The 23,102-nt window shown below is 33.8% G+C and overlaps 3 protein-coding genes across 4 annotated transcripts; 1 reads left to right on the top strand and 2 right to left on the bottom strand.

The window, feature by feature from the left end:
* Window positions 1-1,014, bottom strand: LOC147563146 (transcription factor PRE6-like). Its single transcript, XM_086664705.1, has 2 exons — window positions 836-1,014; window positions 1-458 (listed from the first exon to the last, which is right to left on the bottom strand). Exons 1-2 carry the CDS (start codon window positions 953-955, stop codon window positions 300-302), a joined length of 279 nt encoding a protein of 92 aa, XP_086520831.1. The 5' UTR covers window positions 956-1,014; the 3' UTR covers window positions 1-299.
* A 4,886-nt stretch (window positions 1,015-5,900) lies between these two features.
* LOC147563145 (Galactose oxidase/kelch repeat superfamily protein) lies at window positions 5,901-8,997 on the bottom strand. 2 transcript variants are annotated; one of them, XM_086635317.1, is made up of 3 exons: window positions 8,794-8,997; window positions 6,315-8,214; window positions 5,901-6,004 (listed from the first exon to the last, which is right to left on the bottom strand). In XM_086635317.1, exon 2 carries the CDS (start codon window positions 8,143-8,145, stop codon window positions 6,406-6,408), a length of 1,740 nt encoding a protein of 579 aa, XP_086491443.1. In that variant the 5' UTR covers window positions 8,146-8,214; window positions 8,794-8,997; the 3' UTR covers window positions 5,901-6,004; window positions 6,315-6,405. The 2 variants fall into 2 exon arrangements, with proteins under 2 accessions (XP_086491443.1, XP_086491439.1); XM_086635313.1 differs by having other exon boundaries at window positions 6,315-8,211.
* Window positions 8,998-18,295: 9,298 nt separating this feature from the next.
* Window positions 18,296-19,180, top strand: LOC147563144 (transcription factor PRE3-like). The gene is made up of 2 exons (XM_086664703.1): window positions 18,296-18,704; window positions 18,833-19,180. Exons 1-2 carry the CDS (start codon window positions 18,567-18,569, stop codon window positions 18,977-18,979), a joined length of 285 nt encoding a protein of 94 aa, XP_086520829.1. The 5' UTR covers window positions 18,296-18,566; the 3' UTR covers window positions 18,980-19,180.
* Window positions 19,181-23,102: the final 3,922 nt, after the last annotated feature.

Below are 23,102 nucleotides of genomic sequence, written 5' to 3'. Positions count from 1 at the left end.
TCATGATAAGTTCTCAATCTAATTGCATTTAATTGATTAATATAGAAGAACTCTTACACAATACACCTAACTTATCTTTTTAATATTAGAGGAAATGCAACAATCAAATGTTAAAAAAGAAACCTTAAGAAACCAACTTATAATATAATTCTAACAAACTTCAGAGCTTGGTGTTCTAACCAACTTAGGATGAAGCTACAAATCTAGACATACCATCTCAATATTGGTGACCAACCCATGAAGAAGAAGAGGGAGAGAGAGATAGTAATGTGGATTGTGGGTCTAACTTAATTAGATAATTATTGTTGCAGAAGTAAACTTCTAAGAACCTCTAACTCATCACTTGAAATCTCCATAGAAGACATCAATTCAGAAAGTCTATCACTTATATTGTCAACCTCTTTATGTAAACTCTTGATAAACTTGCATGTCTCCTTCAATGTCTTTGAAGTTGATACCTGCACAAAAATCATGAAACTTAATAATTAGTTCCCCCATTATCACCATTTCCTGTTTAATTATATACTTAATTTTAATAAACCCATGTATATATATCTTTATAATAACACAATATGGACTTTATTGGGGAAAGTTGTCGGATTTATAATAGGAATTCATTTGAAATTCCCCACCCAACGGTTCAATTCAAATTCACAGTCCTTAAATCTCTCCCACTAAACCAACATTGTTGTTTCAATTTATTTTACTTTTGTTGCTAGTGCTGGTGGCACAGGTTACCCCTAGTATATATGTATATAATACGAAGTGTACGAAAACCAATGTTGGTTGAAAAGAAGAAATTTAGAAGATAGGAGAACATAATTTGATTATATACCCTGGAAGAGCTTCGATGGCGAAGTTCGGGAACAAGTTTTTGGAGTTTGGAGAGGAGATCATTTATTTCATCTTGGGTAATCATTCTTGAACCTGATCTTGATGATCTTCTGCTAGACATTATACTGAAAAGGCTCTGGTAAGTTAGTTTTTTTCTTGTTTGAATAAAGTAAGAGAAGTTGTAATGAGATGGGAAGGAAGAAGCAATCTACTTAAAAAGGAGGAACATATGTGAGTTAGTTTTTTCTTTTAATTATTGGATTAGTTTTTGGGGTCCATTTTGTCTCCAATTTTCCATACAACATGGATCCATCAATCAGGTGTGGCCCTTTTGTAGCTAATTTGGGTTATTGTTTAAAGACCCATGCATATCCTATCTTATTTTATTTTCATATTATTATTTGATTTTTAGTTTATACATATTTATCATATTTTAATGGCCCCCCCTTTCAAATAAAAGTACATACAACTAAAATTCAAAGCAACTTAAAAGAAAACAGCCTCTTTTCAAAAATGTAGACGTGGGCGATATTTGCTTTGATAATACTGAAACATGGACGGTTTGCATAAGAAAAGAATATATATGTATGATGATGAACTTGAAAATGGAGTGAAAACTGAAGAAGAAAGAGTAAGCGGTAATGTTTAAAAGAATGAACCTACACCATGAACGTTAGTAGGAACTGAGAATTATATAGTATTAAATAATCTAGTTCAAATTGTGGGTAGGTGTTCAATTTTTTCCTAAATTTTCTATTTAATTTTTAACTAATAAATTTGTATTTTTGTATATTTTTATAAAAAGGACCTAATTAATCAAGAAATTTGTCTTGTCTAAGGTGATTGGCTCAGAGTAATTGGTTAGATTAATTAAAAGTTAGCCCCTCCCACATTTAGGTGAAGTCCTACCAGAAAGATACTTTGTCTCTCTTATGTTGTTACATAAGGACATGAAATGTGACATTTCCTTCTGTCCCTTTATATCACCTCTTCTTTTCTCTCCCACTCTCACTCTCACTCTCACTTTCTACCTCAATGAAAATATTGTCCTATTTTCACATGCAACCATTTAGTATTTTCTAGGTCTACTAGTTTGGTGTGATCTCTTTATCCAATCAAGAATTTTTTTTAATTTATTTATTCAATTTAATATGTAAGGTATAGCGAATGTCGCTAGTAGTCTCACATCAAATTTAATAATAACGAAAGAAATAGTAGGATGTGAAGGCATCCTATGATCGGGGGAGGAGATGAAACAACTATCAACAATTTTTCGAATTTAACAATACTTAGAAATTGTGTATCCCACTAAGAGTGTTTGTGGGTGTATAGTCCACGTCTCTGCATAGTGTTTGATATTTCGAGAATGAATATTTTTGGAATGTGATATAATGTTTTCGTCTGATTCAGATTCTGATTCATTAGCAGACATAATATATAATAACGCCAGGGACGTAATATAATCCAAGGGGAGCGTCAAAAAAATCAAGCAACAAGATCCAACACTACAAATCTAAGTTTTTCATATATATTGGCCCCTACCATCATAAAGTGGGCTAGTGGGCAAAACATAAGATACACAACGACGTGGTTATCGCTTTCCATTATGATATGTATCGTACGTCATAAATTCTCTTGGGCCAGACTCAATATTGTGAAACTTTCGAGATTGGTAAAGAAAAATGTTAAAAGAAATTGTTAGATCAGAAAAACAGGATTCAAGGGTGTGTAGTATTACTACATCACTATGATTTTACTCAAGTTTTAGAGAGATTCACATTGGTTTCAAAAATAAGAAGATTGTGATCCTGGTGATTGTTGTTTAGCCTCTTGATAAAATATATGAACTGAACCAATAAAATAGAGGTTCGTTTTTTTCTCTTTGGAAATCGACTATGATAGCCATTTTCTCTTTGGAAATCGACTATGATAGTCATTATAAGCCATAGAAGTGTACATATTTTATATCATACTCTTTAGAGTTATGTGCATATCTCTATGTGATATTCATTTAATATGATGCAATTTTGTATATATAAAATATGCTATAAATAACATTTTACCATTCAAAGTTTAAGGACAATATTACTGTGTTTCCATTGAAAAAATATGTTAAATTTTCTGCCACCCCTAAATAATTTGTTTTGTCATTATTTACCAACCATTGCTTTTTGTTTCCCTGAAAAATGGGTTCTAGTCATATTTTCAAGGAACAAAACCTAATTTCTTAGGTCATACCTATAAATATTAAACGATCGAGGTACATGAATGTTTTAAAACGAAATAAGATTTTGATATCAGATTTCTGTACTAGTGTATCTTTCTTCTGTTTATCTTCGATTTGCAAAAATGTTCGTTAGAATTGTATCCCAAATTTATTGAGGTAACAATTACAAAGTTAAACATCCTACGTTTTTTTTTCTTATCGGGTGAATTTCACATAACTAAAGGAGGAGTACATTGTTTGTATAGTATTTAGATAAAAAAAGGGGGAATGTGATCCAAACCAAAATAGGAAGACTCTATCTTTGCATATTTGACTATTGCATCAGCCGACCCATTAAACTTTGTATAGTATTAGAACTTTTCTGAGTGCTACGTTTTTGTTGGAGGACTCTTAGTAGTGCGACCAAAATTGGCTAAAGTATAGACGTAATATCAGCAAGATGACTTTGACTTTTAGTAATACTAGGTCAAGTTTCTCTACTTTCGACGAAAAAAAATGAATCAGACTCTCTCTGCCAAATGATTTTGAGATAATCACACAAAATCATTTTCGTTAAATATTCTCATATTTAAAATACCAAATCATCTATTATTTATCCAGTAATATCAAACTATCAGATTGAGAGACGATATGAGGCTTGGGGAATGAATACATATGGTGAATTCACTTTCTGAAAGATACAACTTATTTCCTAGAATTATCTATTGTAGCTTACTAAGTTTTTTCATATGGATTTCGAGAGACATTCAAAATGGTATAGATATAATAAATAAATATATGGATGGGATAAGATCGATAACTACTTCGTTAAAGATATTTTACGTCCTAAATGTCATATAAAGACCCTTAAAGTCATCATATGGACATAAAAAACTTACAAGTGAATAAATGATATATTCTACTTCCACTGTAAGTCGAATCTGTGACTTTTAAATTTTCAGAATAGACAAACAACCAACTGGCAAATAATATCAAGTTCAAGTAAAGGCGTACATAGCCAATTTAAAGCTTCGATGGCTCGTTCATGCATTTTCTGAGATAAATAGTGAAACAGTTTGATGACATATTCCTATTCTCTTAGTAATGTATCAATATCAACTATTTGAGGATAGTTTCACATACTATTACTATTAGTTTGTTTGTAGGGTATTTTGTGTGTGTGTGTGGGGGGGGGGGGGGGGGGGGGGGGGGGGGGGTGGTGTGGGTGATCGTCCCCACGTTAGGTTGCCGCTGTGTATAGGGAAAGGGGTTGGAAGGGGTGATAGAGATAATATCTTTCTTGTTCACCCCCTTGTGATTCATTAAGATGTCGGCACGTGACATGTTAATAAACTTGATTTCCTTAACCCGACCAGAATCACGTGATCCCCTCAAACCATTGTTATGAATGAATATTCACGTGATAGTCTAATCCTTACTCTTAAATACCATCCGACCCCCCCAATTCCCATTCCTTATGGGGACGACCTCCTTTTCTTATCTCCTCCTTTTCTATTTGGGTCTGTTTTTAATTTTTGTTGCCCCTATATAGGCCCTAGCCAGCTTTTACATCAATCCGGCCACACCGAAAAATATATGTCTGTTTAATCACCTGCATTCGGTTCTTATCACAGTTGTTTGATTAAGTTTGAGAAACAAAAATAAATTGTTCATTTTCTGCTTTATGGATGAAAAGTCCTATTAATATATGAGCTCTTCCGTTGGGCCAATCACAAAGGAAAATTCTACAAAGTAAAAAATTTATATTATGTCTGGACATTCACAAAAATGAAACTGCAAATTTTAAATCGGTAGAACAGAAAAAAAAAAAAATATTTGGTTAGCTATAATAGACATGAAAGTTCATTAACCATTATAGACAAAATAAAATTCAGTGACACAATACAACCTGAATGCCACAAAACATAGTAAAATTTTCGCAAACAAATCGCTTATGATAGTTCAGTAGATACTATAAACAAAAAAAAAAGGGTAAGAAGAATACTAGTTTTTACAAAGAAAAGGTGGTGTGATAATCGATTAACTGCGGAGCTAATTAAAGCAAGAAACATGTTTCTTTGCCAAAGAAGGTGCATACCTCGACCTCGGTGGAAGAAGAAGAAGAAGAAGAGAGAAATAGGCGTGATTGGTAAGGTTTAAAGGTTGATGGTTTATCAGATAAGGGGACTTGTGCGGTTTTTTGTAAGAGTGCAAGGTGAGAGAGACAATTTTTTGGGGTACGTACACTTGTGGACTTCCGGCTGATTTAACTTTGAACGTATCAAGGACCAATTTTGAATATCGAAATCGGTTTTGGACCCACCGTCAACTTGTAAAACTTGAATTTTAGTTGTGGTGCCTTTAAAGGCTAACCAAGGTTGGGTGGGTAAAACTTCTGGTGCCTATGCAATTCTCCTAAATGAAAACCAGACCTGGCCTGGCCCGGTCCTCAGTGCCTATATGTCTATTGCATCCTCACCAACCTTTTTATTACCATTTTCCCTCCAATTTTCTTACACAATAGTAACAGGAAAGATGAAATTTTCTTTAACATTTTTCTTATTTTAAAGTCAACCAACCCTCTCCAAGGACAAAAAAGAAGAAGAAGAGAGAAACAAAAATGAAGAAAAAGAGAAACAACGAGAAGAGAGAGAGAGAGAGAGAGGCTTGACGAAACCTGTCCATACATACATTCACAGACGAACTCTTTCTTCATCAACAACTAGTAACAATATCGAAAGGCGGGGAATAACATAGGACCTCAAATAAAGATCAATCATGTGATCAATTGGTCATAGGAGAAGAAGCAAATATACCCAAGGCTCGCCCAGTCCAAACTACTTAGTTATTGATATCAATAGAATTGGAAATTTGTATCTCTATATTAAAAAAAAAACAGTCGTACAACAATTTTACAACAGTTAATAGACACACAGTTTTCCACCTTCTTATACTCTAAAGCACCTGCATCAAACAATGAAAAACACAAGTTTATAACTTGAATTCATTGACCAGGCAACATAACATGAGAGCTTCAAACATTATTATCCTAAGCAAATGTCTCACATTTGAATTCATTAACCAAGCTATAACAACAAATTATTAACGTAATCGTCATGATAACAGGTAAGAGAAGTGTGGCGGCTTGGAACAAATTCAATGGATGAAAAATAGAAGAAAAGAAAACTCAAGACCTCCCTCCATACAAGAAAACATTGTATTGAATCTTGAGAAATATTTGAAATACTTTATAAATATGTCGTAAAGATATTACCCGATAACCAGAAGACTATGGCTTCGAACAAATCTTGTACATATGTTCGAGAGTTAGAGACTTGTACACGTTGTCACGAATGTCAGCCGTGTTAGCATCCCATCACGGCGCAGTTATAAACAAAGCTCCCCGAGTGTCTACTAGCTAGTAGGTTCCATTGAGGGGGCCCATCATTTGGTACCCATGAGTTTAGCTCTATGATTCCTCCACCCGATCTAGGCCCGCTAATAACTATGAGATGTTCTCCACAAGCCCGAAAAGCAAGCCCCCAACCATTTACTGAAACAGCTCTCTCGGGCAACCTACCAACGGTCACCCACGATACCCTCTCCTTATCGAACTTCATCAACTCATTCTCTGCGTAAACAGCAGTATATAACTCATTATTTACAACTGCAACAAGAGGAGGAGCCTCAGCTGGTCCGACTTGTCGAGGGGACATGTTCGGAATTTCGCGCCAAGTCCTTGTTTCTAAGTTATATTCTTCCCCACAGGTAAGTAAGTCTTTGTTTCTTCCACCTATAACATAAAACTTTCCATCCATAAACACCCCTGAACACATTTTCCTTGGTTTATTCATGCTTGGAAGTACTTCCCAATTTCCCGTGTCTGAGTTGTATATTTCGGCCGTATCTAATACTTGCCCTCGCGAATCACAACCCCCGGCAAGAATTGCTATATCTCCAAGACTAGCGGACCCAAATAAGCATCTAGGAACCTTCATTTCCATACCCGAAGACCATGAATTTGTCAAAATACTGTATCTCCATATAACATGGGATATAATCTCTTTTCCGAATACAAGAAGTTCAGTGCCGACAGCGAGAGATTCCTTATCAGATAACATGAAGCATTCATTTGGGCGCATAGGCGGCAGCCTCATCCATCTACGGCTAATAGGATCAAAAGCCTCCCACTGAAGAGCATGACAAGAGAAATAGACCCAGTGCTCGATTACCCCCATTTGACGTCTCAGTCTATATAGTGCCCCATTTTGAATTAGATTACGAAAGCCACGATTGAGTTTAGCAAGAGTATTGTACTCAGACCGCGAACAACAAAGCAGACAGTTGATCGAGATGTCCCGGCCTAGGGGCTGGATTAGGGAATCCGTATAAGCTTGTTCCACACCCTGAGCTTCTTGATTGTCTTGATCAACTTGGGCTGAGACGAGTTCTTCAGTCATGTCCATTTGGTCATCATTCTGCTGCATCTGGTCAGCTTGTCTAATAGGAGACAAGACGAGATCATTCAGGTTATGGGTCATTTTATCTCTCTGGTTTGAGTCAATACCTTTCGACGATTCTGCATTCAAAAGTAATACATTTTTTTTTCGATCTTCCGATGGGAGTTCCCAATTTGTTTCTACTTGATATTCATCTTGACATTGCTCATCGGGTCGGCTATTCAAATACGAGGACTGATGATAGTCTGGTATAGTGACCATTTCTTCTGCACCATGAATGACACCACACAAGTCTATTTCCTGCCCTAATATTCTCTTCCCCAGCAGTGTTTCCCCATCTTGATCGTACGAAGGACTTCCACAACGACTCGCCTTTTGATCCAAATTCCCGACAGCCTGCTTATACGATCCATTAGCAAGAGACAACGAATAATTCTCGGACGTAATTTCGGTAAACTCTTCTTTGTCGTCCTCTCGTTTCAACGATTTCCTATCCGAAATTAGCCCTTCTTCAACCTCGTCTTCTAAACGACGTTTACCATTAGAGACCTCAATGAGATGGCAAGTCATGTAAACCCACTTACTCTCTTCTTCACAGGAGCTTGGCAATGCCCTAGCTATTAGACAAGATTGATTCTCCAACATGTCTTGGAATTCAACCAACAAATGCAGAAGATTTTCGCTTATCCAATCAATCCAAGACCTCAATTTCTTCTTCACCAAAACAAAACCCACAATCAAAAACAGAGTTTTACCCACTTCATGGACTAAATTAACATGAAATTTGAATAATAGAATAATCTAATCTTGCTAACAAATTAGATTATTAAGTCCTAATTATACACAAATTAATCAATAATCTAACTAAAATTTGGATAAATTAGGATTACCTTATTAAAGCAGATTCAAAATGAAATCTATATACAGATTGAAATGAAGAAAAAGATGATCTTTTGAATCAATTCAATAAAGAAAAAAAAGTTTCTAGGAAGGGGAAATTAGACTAATTAGATCTCTGGGTTTAGAGTAATAAGATTAGAGACAGAATTAGAGGGTTAATTAGATAAGAACTAATAGGACTAAATAAAGAAGATCTTAAGTAGTAACATTAAAATCAAAATCTCTTAATTTAAGGTGAAAGATTAATCCGTTTTAATTTGTTATTAATTTCAAAATTTTCAGTTTAATCTTATCTAATTGACTATAACTAAAATCAAAGATAATGAAAGATTAATTGAAATATTAATTGAAGGATCAAATTAATGAAAAAAAAACAAAGTGGGTAAAACTTACATATTGGATTTGAATTAGAAACAAAGAAGAGAACTTGCTTGGGTTTTTTTACTTGTTCCTTCTCTAATTTCTTCTTCTTCTTCTTTCTCTCTCAAGAGTACTTCTGTCCTTCAAATTATTCTCTCTCTCTCTCTCTAAACCGGAGGAGGCATTGAGAGCTCTCTTTCTACTTGGTGCTATTGGATCCTTTTTAACTCCCTTTCTCTCTCTAGTTTTTTCTTTTTTAATTAAAAATGTAATTAACCATGATTTTATTAAGAGATGGTGGGGCCCACTGTATTTTTGGTTGTCCCACTGTAGAAAGAGAGAGAGAAGGAACCGATGAAGACCACGTGTTGATTCATTAACGACTTTTAGTAATGATTGAAGTCTTCCCTACTCCCTTCTTGTCCCTTCGATTCTCCCTCCCGTTTTCCTTCATATGGATTGGATTGTATATCCTTAAATCCGAAAGGGGAAGTTCTACAAACGCCCCTTAATAGTGCTATAAGCGCCTCCTTCTAAGCCAAATTTGGGAAGGAGGGAGGCGCCTCTCACACTTGTGGTAGGGCGCCTATAATATTATAACTCTATAACCAATGAAATACTTCAAGATGTATAATATATGGACATTTCTCTCTCAACAAAATAAAAGAGACAAAAAGTTTAACAAATTTTTACCGGCACTAGCCCATATTAAAGATCTTGAGATACTTGTTTGTAAAAAGCATTGTGATATATTAGATTGTTAGATAGAACAAATAGATTATTTTCTTAGAAAATTAAAAAAAACTTGAATATTGCGAGAAAAATCAAAATAATCTTGTGTTTTGTGTCTCTGATGAGAGTTTGAATTTTATTATACTTGCTTCTCGTAGTAAAAATTTGTAAATCCTTTCCATATTTGTTGAGTGAGAGAAGGAAATGTGAAACCTCTTAACTTTTACTGGGAAAATTATGAATATAATGCTAACTATTATATTCGCATGAGATTTAAATGTCTAGACTCGAAAGAAAGAGGAAAGATACACTTAAATTAATATAAAACCAAAACTTACATTTATCGTATTCTATACTTGTAGTGGTAGAGATAGTATAATTGCATACTAGACCCATGTAGCCTATAGTCTATAAGTTATAAAATAAAAAATAGTAACAACTCTTTGACATTGCCTCTTCAGCCGGGCTCATTAAATAATAACCTAGATTGTATAGCTGCAAAAAAAAATATAGTTAATCCGATTGAATTACTATAACTTAATTGAAAAATATTAGATTTAGTTATCGAATTATTTCTAAAATATTATATATATATATATATATAAATAAATTATAAGTGCGCATTTAAAATGATAATTAGATAATTTAGTGATAGTCACATGGATGATGGATAGATATCTAATAGGCATAAAGAAAAACAAGTTTGGTAGGATAAGATTAAGGTTAGGGTTAACATAAATATGTTTCTTTTATTTTCCCAAGTCAACTTTAGGAATTTTAAATTATCACTTTGTCCCTCACTTTCCATTTTCTAATGTTATTTGTCTTTGTTTAATTGTGTAGAAGGTTAACACTGTACTAAACCATGATTAGGGTGATAAAAAGCCTTTTAATCAAACCTAAACTTTTGACTAAATTGAACCGACCAAATAATTTTGATCGGTAAACTTTTGACTCTTGCTTACGCGAAAGTGAAACTATTTATCAATTTTGGGTATTTAATTTTAAACATGGTGTTATAGTAAACTAATTTGAAATGTGATTTGTAACATTTTTTCTTTAAAAAATAGTTGCAAATGCTAAAAGTAATTTAGTTTAATTTTAAGAATTATTGATACATTTCATAATTTTGACATGTCAAAGATGAATTACCAACTAGTCCATGTCGTCGAACAATATAATCTCGTTTGTTATTCAGTGAATGGGAAGAACTACGCTATTTTTTGATAAACATTTTGTTTTATTTATTTTTTTCACATTTGTTGTAGTTGTTAACTATTTTAGCATATAGCAACTACTCGTTCAAATAATGTAAATACTCAATAATATTGTACAATACAAACATTGAAAATACAAAAGATACGAAACTTTACTTTACTTTGTGTCATTTTAATATAGAAAACAAGTTGATGCAAAGTAAGTTCTTGAACTTTATTTAATGAAAGCATCAATCTCTTTCATATAACAAACCACTTTCACTTATGTGTCAAGTTATTCAAATTTAGAGAAGAAAAAAAAATTAAGAGCATATGTCGAATATCTTTTGTTGTCTAATCAGTAGTTTTCACCTCCAAATGAGACTGATGCCATTGAAATTAGGACATTTTAGTTGGAGAAAATGCTCAATTATTTATTGATTGGAAAATTCTGTGAATGAAAAAAAATGTCCCATCAATTTAAAACCTTTTATGGGTCAATTTTATGGTGCCAAAATAGATGAACTTGGACAGCCTGAGAGAGAAAAGAATGAATTCCATTATTTTTCTCACAATCACATTGATGGAGCACAAGCACCTTTCGCTCTCTTGATAGAGAATCTATCTATGTAAGATACCTTTTGATTTGTTATAAATAGTCTGAATTACGTCTACTTTAATTTTTATTCGTTACATTTTATTGGAAAAGACAAGTAGATTAAAATGAATGATATTAGCAGGTGAGAGAACATTTTGATACATTACTATGTTAACAATAATAAGTCCTTAAATAGAAATTACAAGGTTCACACATAAGTAAATAATGACAACTCTTAACAAAAAAAAAAAAAAAGAAAAAGTAAATAATGACAAATTTGATTTTATATTTTTATGTGGGATAAGGAGTAGTTTAAAAAGAGAAGAGAAAAATAGGAGGCGAAAAGAAATGTCCCTTTTGTTCTTGGGTCCATTATACAAGTAGGACCCATCACATTATTACATTCTAAACATTTAGCTAATTAGTGTTATCCACGTATTTCTCTTCTCCCATCTTCCATTCCATCTTCTTTATTCTTTTTTTTTTTTTAACAAAATTCCAATATTGAATAATAAAACCAACTCTTATGGGTCCATTGGGCAATAGTTGATTGACATGATTGGTTATTTTGGAGGCCACCATTCGTTCACATATTAAAGGCCTACCTAAGAAAATGAGAAGTCACACACCCATATTAGTGAACGAAAGTAAAAAAGATGTTGAATCTGGACAATCGTAGAGATAAGATCTTAGCTATCTATTGTAAGCAGTTCTGATCTTAACCTCGATATCTATCTATGTTTTGCTTAAGCTGTCGGAAAACGATGTGATGAGTTGAATACTATAAAGAAGTCATTATCTCATTACAATGATAGTAGGATTTATAAGTTTGTTACTTCTATTTGTGTTTTATTAATCTTGATTATATATCTTTAGTTGTACTTCTATTTGGTCCAATTCTTGAGACTTTAAGGTGCAATGGACGAAACAATTGATGATAGATTATTCTTGTCCTCGTAACAGTTATGAATGTGATCCTCTTGGTTTTGCATCTTAGAGGAAACAACAACATTAAATGGTGGATTTGAGTTTATAAGACCAATTTCAGATAAACATATTGATTTTTTAAGACCATTTGCTCGATATTTCTCATCTAAACTAATTTTTCAATCATCAATGTTGAACATGATATATCACCTTAGCTAGCTCTCCCTAACACTACCTGGTTCTTTCCACCCTTACTGTTTTTTTTGTACAGACCGATGAAGGGCCCAACCCATTACAAGCTAGTTCAAATAACAAAAACTAAACGAAAACGAAAATTACTACATTATATCCTTAGCCCCACCATTTCTTCACTCGAACCGTGTCATTTGTGAATGAGATGAATCCATATCAAATGATGGTAATCTAGATACGTTCAACTACAGCGTCTCTCCCGGACCTAATTTCATTTTGGACAAGTAGTCCGCTCCCATTGCTATTGCTGGTGGTGCTCTTGTATCTTTTATCTTCTCCTCCTCCTCCTACTACTACTACCTGAGCTGCTGCTGCTGCTGCATCCTCCTCCCTTTCTCGAATCCTCCTTTTTTCGTTATCACGTTTAATCCAAAGTAAAAACACAACCTGAAGAACTAAACAGAGTGATCCAAAAAAAATAGCAACAATCTTCTTCAATTTCTCACGACCTTCATTCTCCGACCCTCCACTTGCTGAAGCACGAGTTGGTGGTGGTGGTTCTGATAGAGGAGAAAATTCCCCTGGCGGAGATATTGGTGCTTGAGAAGGATCAATTGATTCAATATCCACAATTGATGATGATGATCTAGTAGGTGATTGAGCTAGGGTTTTGGATGATAACAAAATGGGGATAACAAGAAGCATTATCAGGAGACTTCTGACTAGTCCCATTTCCACTTATGCTTCAAACTAGTAGTAGTGATTGAATAACAATTTCACAGACTAATCGAACAAACCCTAACTAAACGATTCTTCTTGAAAATAAAACCAACGAGGAAATGTGTACAAGAAGAAGGATTGGTCTCTTACTGTAAAAGAAAAGAAACCTAGAAGCTTTCAACCGTTCCAAAACCTAACCCTAGATTATAGCTTTCCACATTATGATATTTCAGAAAGAAAGAAAGAAAAAACATTCACAGAGAGAAACAGATGATAAAGAAACAAAGGATGTCACCTTTTATCATTTCACTAAGCAACCGCTAACACAAACCCTAATCCTTCTCCATTTCAAGTGAAACTTCCGAAATGATGAACTGAGCCGGAGACGAGTACTGTGTAACTTCCGACTTCGAAACGACGATTATTTAAGGTCGGACTTCGGAGACGAACCCTCTCTCTCTCTCTCTCTCTCTCTCTCTCTCTCTCTTCAATAGTCTCTTGATCTTTCACTCTCTTTCTTTCCTAGGTCACCGAAGGGAGGTCAGGTCTTCTAGTAATTTCTTTCAGACTCGGGGTTGGATCTATATAAGTGGGCTTTCTGGTGTGGATAGGACCAATAAAGGCCCACTATCACTCCAGCCAAACAGTGGGCCTCAAGACGCGGTACCTACACCGCGGGAGAACCTATACCGTTAAACTAGTTTTGGGGCAACTAGTTTTGCTAATTTGTTTACTTTTTTGTTGAATTAACCAATGGGTGTATTGGGGGTTTGAATTGGGTTGTTGTTTAATTATGCTAAAATGGTGTAGGTTTAAGGCATTATTTGATAGGCGAAATTGCATTGAAATTGAGTGGATTTTCTGAAAAGGGGTATAATAGGTCTTTCAGTGAGTGAGAATTCTACTTCCAAAAAAAAAAAAGAGTCAGAGTTCTAAAGGAGAAAATACACAGTAATTCAGGAGAGAATTATTACTTCATTCATCGATCACGAGTCTCTCTATTTATAGGTTTTATAGAGAGAAAGTGGGAGAAAGATGAAAAAGAGATGGAAAGTTTGTTAATGGATCTTAACTGATTGAGAAGATGAGAGAAAAGAGGATGAGAGAGACCTTTAGTGAAGATATCAACTGATTGAGAAGAGGTATGAATGAAATCAATAGCTAAGGTTCCAGCGGCTACCAATTCTTGTACAAAGTGATAATCAATCTCCACATGTTTAGTGCGTGCGTGAAATACAGGGTTGAGAGCAAGATGCTTGGCTCCCATATTATCACACTTCCAACACAGAGGAAGAGCTAAAGGGAAACTCTATTCCTCAAGCACACAGAAATTCATAGCATCTTAGTGGTTGCTATAACAATCGACTTATACTCGGTCTATGTGCTAGACTTAGCCTCAGCTGGCTGCTTCTTCGATGTCCAAGAAATCAATGTCCATAAAAAAAAAAAACACCAAATTCATTGGCGCAATGTCGGGAATCAGGACAGTCAAGACTCAGTCACTTAATGAAGACAAAGTAGAAATATCTCCTTGTCAAATTAAAGTACCAGACCCCATAAAATTGAAATACATTTTTTTTTCAACTAGACTCGGTCACTTAATGAAGACAAAGGAGATATTTTTTTCAACTAGACTTCATCAAAAAAAAAAAAAACTAAACTTTAGACATCTTAAAAATCATACAAAAATATTTCAGTACAAAAAGAAAACCCTCAAAGCAAAAGAACTTGTCTCTATCAACAAGTACTTCTAATGACTTTCTAAAAGCCTAAAACAAGTGCAAATTTGCAACTGAATGTGAAAGGTGAAGTGGGCCTAAGTTTAGCCCAGATTCAAAACCAATAACACAACTAAAAGTGCAAGAAAAAGAAAAAAAGAAAAAGAAAATGCATAAGGCACACTTTTCTTGAGATAAGGACCACCAAATGTTAGGTATATTTTTCTCCTTTGCAAGTTCAATAAACAAGCAAGTACTCTGATGTAATGGGCCTGATTAAAATGGAGTGACTTTATAGACATGCCCACTTGTAGTGGGCTACTCTAAATGGAAAGTTTTGCAGGGGTTCCCCATTTATGTTAAAAATGCCCCTCTCGTGAATTCGGTATATGTCCACTGAATTCACAATTTGGTACGAGTCTACCAAATTCACAAATATAGGCCACAGGAATGAATTTCGTTGGGATTCGTATTGAATACTCTCTTGTGGATCGAGTGAGGCTCTTACCGAATTCACAAGAAGGGGTCCTTTAACAAAAATGAGAGCCCCTATAAAACTACCCACTTTAGGTCAAAACTCTGGTTTATTTGACCTAAGATTTTTGAATAAAATAACAGACAAGATCATAAAATACAATCAAACTCATTAAACCTTGTAAGAAGGTCGGTGTTAATTACTTTAGCGAGAGTCAAAGAGAGAGTGTCAGGATTAATGGTTGAATGAAAAATGGAGAGATTTAATCCTTCACGGACCAGGAGAAGGATGCTTACAATTAAAGATAAAACCCCAGTACTCATGTTCTCTTCTGCAACTTGGGTTTCTAACTAATTCAAGTCTGATTCATTTCTTAATTAACTATTCAAATATGAAAAATTGTTTACTGGTTTTAATACTGCTGAATGCTTGAAATCTTTGATTCAAGTATCTTTTAATTTGCAACACCTTACAAATTTTTTGTGAAAAAACATAGTACAAGTTTTAGGTGCCGTTTGTTTTTTTTTCTAAATCTAAATCTGAAAACTGAAATGATTAGGTATGCAATTTTAGTTGCTTTGCATGTTTTTTTTTTAAAGAAATATGCTTTTCATGCTTTTATGTTAAGATCTTAAAACAAATGTTCATATTCAATGCATATGTTTTCAGCTTTTAAAACAAGTCTGAAATTGAAAATAAGATTTTGTCTTAAGGTCAGAATTGATTATAGAAGTAAATACATGCAAATACTCAAATTATATAAGTAATTAGACACTATTTATCTCAGATTTCAGATTAAGAGTTAACGAAAAAACAAACATCACCTAAAAAAAAAATTTTGAATAAAAGAAAAATACAACTTCTTATTTTAATTTAAAGTTTAAAATTGGATCGACCCAATTTCAAAATGAAATAAAGTTAATTTGAAGTCTTCTGGATAATTATTGACATAGATGTATGAGAATACGTTCCTTAAATTAAACACATTTACAACATTATTAATGTTTTTCTAGTGGCATATTTAGATTGCTTTAACTATTAGCATTTTAGGGTTGTGTAAATTTTAAAAAAATTAGTAGGGACTTTAGATTATGAATAACATGAGGCATGATTTTCTTTCTTTTGGAAAATGTAACTGTAATAGATGATGGGCATCAGAAGATGCTACAACAAACTTACTTTACTTACTTTACAATAACCATTGGATGGAGTGGTAAAAAGTTTAGTCTTCCACTTTCAGAGATCAAGTATTTGAAGTACGCTGATAATTTAAAAAAAAAAAAGTAGAACAAAATTACTTTATAAAATTGATAGAAAATAAGAAACCATAACATTCATAAAGATTAGAAGGATTCGATCCTAAAACAACTTATTTTATTTGTTTCCTACAAAAAAAAATGAAAGTAGATTAATACACCAAACACAAACAAAAGTTAAAGGTAGTCTCAAATGTTGCTCTCTGTAGGTGCCAATGTGAATTTAAAGGGGGGGGGGGGGGGGGGGGGGGGGGATGGTTGTTGTAGTTGTTCTTGCTGTTATTATTATGAACACTAACATTATTATAATCGTTTAATTTTTTTTTTGTGAAATTGATTACGCTCTACAATTGTCATTACAATGAGATTGATACATCAAAGATGTGATAAACATGATAACTGTCAAATTTAAACTCTTACAAAGAACGGACATGAAAGTTAATTAAACTGTAGCTTAAAGTCCAACAATATTATTTATACCTTAATAATTCAAGTTTAATAATCCATGAAAACCACCTCTTCTGAAAATTGAACCTGAATCTTTCAAGATTGTAGAGTTTATATTAAAGTTGGACCAGTTGGACAACTAATGGTTGACTATAATATTAATATAAATATTATTATTATTATTATTTTTTGTTTTTTTTTTTTTTGATGAAAGAATTATTATTTTTTGTTGAACTAATATAAATATGATTATTATTATTATATACTTAAATGAGTGCTAACTTAGCCATGGAGCATACTCACGAGGTGGCACGTGACATGTTGGCAAGATTGTGGGACCACGGAACTTAAATTTTACAGGGAAAATAGACCGGTCAACGGTGGCTTGCTACTATCTCGCTTTCACACCGGTTTTAGTTCACCATCTAGCACCTCTCCCAGCCTATGTCTTTTCAAGTCTCATGTGCAATTCATACGCGTGGGTCAGCCCCTAGCTAGTACATTGTCAACGAAGACTTGTTCAATTTACTTCCATTTCTTTGGGCTTACAAAATCTTCATTACTTCCATTAAAACGATTCCATATGCTTTCATTGGATTCACTTATAATCCTTTATATTATACATGGTATATTAGATGTCGATATTATGTCTGACCTATAGACGGCGGCTAGTCGTGGCTGATGATGGGTATATGTGCATGAACAAATCTCTTTTTTCTTTTAATATTTTGTTCATAATCAGTCGAAATTTTGTCGGTCTAAAAGCTAGACATCGTATAGTATACGTTGATAATTTGTCCGACCCATATTGTCAAACGAACAAGTCTTTTGTCGTAATGATTTTGCATTTTTAAGTGAAGAAAGTAGTTTGGGCGAAAACCATGAGTTAATAAAATTGAAGGATATTGGAAGGCCAAAAATTTTAGGGTTTTAGTTGTTAGGTTGGTACATTAGTAGGGGCATCTAAGCATCTTGTAGTTGTAGTTTATGTGCTTCAGCTGGAAAACAAGCACATTTTTCTATTCTCTGTCCCGGCTTCCCAAACTATAGGCCCACTGTATAGAAATTTGAGTACCCAACCAACTGGGATACACAATATGGACGTCTCTCTCAATCACTTTCTCTCTAACTTTCAAAACCTCTCTATATAAAAAAACAAGAAGAGCCCACTCCTTTATCCCATGCACTTGTCTTCCACACTCCCAACACTACTTGTTTGAGTGTCATTGGTTCCTATTCTCCCTTTTGTTCTTCTTCTTCTTCTTCAAGCTTCTTTTGTCTCTAAACATCTACATTCTCAAAACATTTTTGTTTCTCCCTCTAACCCATCTATTGCCTTGAGCTAAACTTGTCCCATCATACATAAACCCTTATCTATTCCTCTTCATCTTCTTATTATATTAGCTATCCCTTTCACCTATATATACATACATGTTCTTTATTTGTTGTGACTATTACTAGCTAGTAGTAGTGATTATTATCAAATACCCATCTCTCAACTTTCCACAAAAAAATACCCATCTCTCTAATTACAAGCTAAAAAAAATGTCAACTAGAAGATCCTCACGTTCAAGTAGGCATTCCTCAGGTGTTAACAGGAATATTACTGATGATCAAATCACAGATCTTGTTATCAAATTACAACAACTTCTTCCCGAGCTTCGTAATCGAACCTCCGACAAGGTACTATTATATATATACACACACATTTATAGAGCTACATTTTTTTTAAATGTGGCAAGGTTATGAAGAACTAGGGTTTGAGACTTTCAATACATAGCAGGACTAAATTTGTACTACTTTTTATGTAGGTATCAGCCTCTAAGGTTCTACAAGAGACTTGCAATTATATAAGGAGCTTACATAGAGAAGTTGACGATCTTAGCGACCGACTGTCGGAGTTACTAGCCAATACAGATACTACCCAGGCGGCTATAATCAGAAATCTCCTTATGTAAGAGACAGTCTATTTGTACAACTAAATTGTATACAACTAGTTTATAACGACTTATAACTAGTCGTCAAGTGGTTAGGGTTTTTCGGTTTAGAAATGTACCATGTGGTACTAAAGAATTGATCATTCAACTCTCTGTTTTGTGTTTTTTTTGTTAGGGTTTCTTACCATGTTTGACTTGGATCCCAATTATGTTTTTGCTAGATTAGAGGTTTCATAGTAAGATATATTATATGTCATGAGAATTATATACTGTGGATTATTAATTAAGGAAATAACTGGTTAGTTTCCATTTGTAAAATATATATAGGAATGGGTCAAAAATCAATTTCGTTTAATCCAAAATCATATACATGAGAAAAATAAAAACGTTTCCAATTCAACCCATCAAGTACTTAAAATGCCTTAATAGATTGTAAATTAGTCTCTAAAAGCATCTCCAATAGGACACTCTAATAGCAACTCTTAAAGTCCTAGTTGTCAGGTGTCAATGTAGATGTAAATGTAGAGTCTCTTTCCTAACTGTTAATATAGGGACACTTTAAGCTTGTTTTTGTCTCCAATGGAGATCTCTAAAACACCTCTACTTGATACACATGTCACTCTTAAATCCAACAGATAAAAAGTAGTTAAAAAACAAGGATTTCTATTGGTTAAAATTTTAGAGTGACACTCTCCAATTTTAGAGTGTCTATTAATAAATGCTCCACAACATTATAGAGTGTCTAGTAGAGCGTCCTATTGGACAAAGTTTTTGAACAAAATCTCTATAAATCCTAATTGTCACTCTAAATTTTAGAGTTTAAGTGTCCCACTGGACATGCTCTAAAGATATGTCCATCACCCTATGGTGCAACGGTTGGACACCCCCACTTATGCCCACGAGGTCGTGGGATCGAATCTCGGTGGAAGTAACGCTATCAAGAGTTATCCCATGTAATTTAAGCAATAAATATAGTAAATAATGTAATAAATTTGTCGGACTCTAAACCTCTTTCATGTTGTTGATCTATGTATCAATACCTTGTGACGACTAACGTAAATCGTAGTCGATTTTCTCAAAATAAAAATAAAAAATGAGAGTAGACTTTCTCTAGAATTATTATGTATTATAAAAATTCTTTACATAGAGATAAGCAAAAGAGAATAAATGCAATGTATCCACATGGAAATGAGGGGGTCGTGGACTTCATAGTGTGCCCTATAGAAACGGTAAGATTCTCTAACTTTTAAACTATTATCTGATGATTATTTAATGGGTTATTTCTCAAATAGCCCCTAACTTTGTGACAAGCTTCCTGCCTAACCCTTAACTTTAGCAATAATTCCCGTATGACCATTTTTTCTGTTATTTTTAACTTTCTGTTACTCTCTCTCCTCCATCTCATTTTCTCTCTCTGCCACATCATTTCAGCACGCCACATCATCGTCTTCACCGGCAGGGGTCGCCGGCCGGCGACCTTCAAACTTTTTTTTCTCTCTCTTCTATCTCTCTCTAAATTTTTTGTTTAATTCTCTCCTCTCTCTAAGATTCATCACGAACAGATCTGTTCGTGATGAATCTTCTCTCTCTCTAGATCTGTTCGTGATGAATCTTCTCTCTCTAGATCTGTTCTAGAGAGAGAGAGAGAGAGAGAGAAATGATATTTTTTAAGGAGAGAGAGAGAAAAAAAATATTTTTTTTTAGTTTGAAGGTCGTTGGCCGGCGACGACCTCTGCCGGAGAAGGTGATGAAGTGGCGTAACAGATGATGTGGCGTGAGTTGGCAGAGAGAGAAAACATGATGGAGGAGAGAGAGTGACGGTGTTATAACGGAAGGGGACCATATGGGTATTTCTCGTAAAGTAGGGGGTCAGGCGGGAAGCTGGTCACAAAGTTGGGGGCCATTAGAGAAATAACCCTTTATTTTTTCACATTTATCGTATATATTTTTGAATGTTTTACCTAAATCTGTTCCATTGAGATACACATTCTTTTGCATATGGTGTTCGACGTAACTGCTCGTATCATAAATTCATATTCATCGATGTTGTTGATGATGATGATTGATGAATATGAGGATACTTGTTGATGATTCATGAATATGAGGATAGTTGTTGATGATTGATAAATATGAGAATACTTGTTGATGATTGATGAGTATGAGGATACTTGTTGATGATGATGATGATTGATGAATATGATGATACTTGTTGATGATGATGATGATGCTTGATGAATATGAAGATACTTGTTGATGATGATGATGATTGATGAATATGAGGATACTTGTTGTTGATGATGATGAATATGAGAATATCTGTTGATGATGATGAATATGAGAATACTTGTTGATGATGATTGATTAAAAAATATTGTTCTTGATGATGATGATTGGTGATGATGAGACAAAGAAGAAAGTAATTTAGAGAGGGGGGAGAGCTCGTAGTGCCTTCGTTTCTAATATTACCTTTCGTTTCTTATCTTCAACTTCACTGTCAAAAGAGAAAAATGACTATTCAAAATATTATTAACTATTTCAAGAATAAAGAAAAAGAATGGGGAAGCAAGAAGAAGAAGAAAATGCTGAAGATTAAAATGAAGGTGGAGAATAAGTACTGAGAAGAAGACGATAGTGAGACAAGAGAATATCCTTTTTGACCCTAGCTGAATTCGTTTTAACCAACAAAATGAGAATTACTTTTGAAAAATGATTAGAACAGAAAGAAGGTGGTGGCTGGGCGTTAATAATAACAACCCTTGCCCTAACTGTACAAAGGGCCCCACAGAATCAGATATTTGTCTAGACGAATACCCCAAGCACCTGATATTTGTTTCGTAGGCACTTCCAACAAATAATTTTAATTCATATTGAGTCCTAAATAATGACCACAAACTTTATAGTTGTATCAGACTTTGACTTACACGTTTGAACTTGTCTAATTTACACTTACTAAAGTGAGCGGAATGTCTCGTTTAGTGCGTCATTTCCACTAAAATACAGTAAACACAATCTTGAATGTTGAGTCACACGTCTCGACTAATTACCAAAGTGAATGGAATGTCTCGTTTAGTGCAGTTCCACTAAAGTACAATAAACACAAAAATGTAAGTAAATTTTGAAAGATACCTCAACTATTAATGAAAATGAATGCTAACACTCTAACTTCGATCTTTTCGAATTAAATTTGTAAGTGCAATTGATGATTGATGATGATGATTGGTGATGATGATTGATGAATGATGATTGGTGATTCATGATTATGATTGATGATTTATCGTGATGATTGATGATGATGATTGATGATTGGTGATTGATGATTGATGATTATTGATTGATGATTGATTATTGATGAATGATGATTGGTGATTGATGATGATTGATGATTGGTGATTGATGATGATGATTGGTGATTGATGATTGATTATTGGTGATTAATGATGATGATTGATGATTGATGTTTGATTATTGATGATTGGTGATTGATGATGATGATGATGATGATGATGATTGATGATGAGACAAAGAAGTAAGAGATTTAAAGAGAGACATCTTGAATGTTGAGTCACACGTAAGTAACGCTTCACCTTCGTCTAAACTTCAACAAAATGAACTTATTTTAACTAACTAATAGGCCACACCAAAGACCTCAACTTTTGTGCTAACTATAACCATAATAATATTATTCTAAACATTACATGATTTAATTTCTAATTTGGGGATAGAAAAAAAACTACGTCTAAGAATTCAAATCCTCTCTTAAATGTGAAGTTATAGTTAGGGGCACAAAAGAAAATAAATTAATGGAAGCATCCAACTGAATTTTCCAACACATTTCAAATAACATACTCAAAACTTCTATTAAATCTCAAGTCTCACTGTCAAAACAAAAAAATAAGTATTACAAAAAGTATTGATCAAGATTTACCCCATTTTTTAATAAGAAAAAAAAAAAGGTCAGCCTTGAAGTCAAAAGAAGAAGAAAAAGAAAATGATGAAAATGAGGATTGTTGATGATGATGATTGAAGAAAATGCGAACAATAACTTAAATATGAATGAAAATAAATATTATTGCAAATATTATAAAATTATTCTAAACATAAACTCAGGACAGGTCCAAGTCCAAAGCAGGGTGCTTAGGCCTCT

This window comes from Eschscholzia californica, unplaced genomic scaffold (genome assembly GCF_041429995.1).
Source record: "Eschscholzia californica isolate CP2 unplaced genomic scaffold, dmEscCali1.0.p SCAF_1, whole genome shotgun sequence".
Lineage (NCBI taxonomy): Eukaryota > Viridiplantae > Streptophyta > Magnoliopsida > Ranunculales > Papaveraceae > Eschscholzia > Eschscholzia californica.
This window is presented reverse-complemented; position numbering and strand designations above follow the sequence as displayed.

Excerpts from the sequence above, each read along its gene's own strand:
- LOC147563146 (XM_086664705.1), bottom strand. The coding sequence starts at position 955 with ATGTCTAGCAGAAGATCATCAAGATCAGGTTCAAGAATGATTACCCAA. Across the intron at positions 459-835 it reads GCCATCGAAGCTCTTCCAGG|GTATCAACTTCAAAGACATT; the intron begins GTATATAATCAA and ends ATTTTTGTGCAG.
- LOC147563145 (XM_086635317.1), bottom strand. The coding sequence starts at position 8,145 with ATGTTGGAGAATCAATCTTGTCTAATAGCTAGGGCATTGCCAAGCTCC.
- LOC147563144 (XM_086664703.1), top strand. The coding sequence starts at position 18,567 with ATGTCAACTAGAAGATCCTCACGTTCAAGTAGGCATTCCTCAGGTGTT. Across the intron at positions 18,705-18,832 it reads GTAATCGAACCTCCGACAAG|GTATCAGCCTCTAAGGTTCT; the intron begins GTACTATTATAT and ends CTTTTTATGTAG.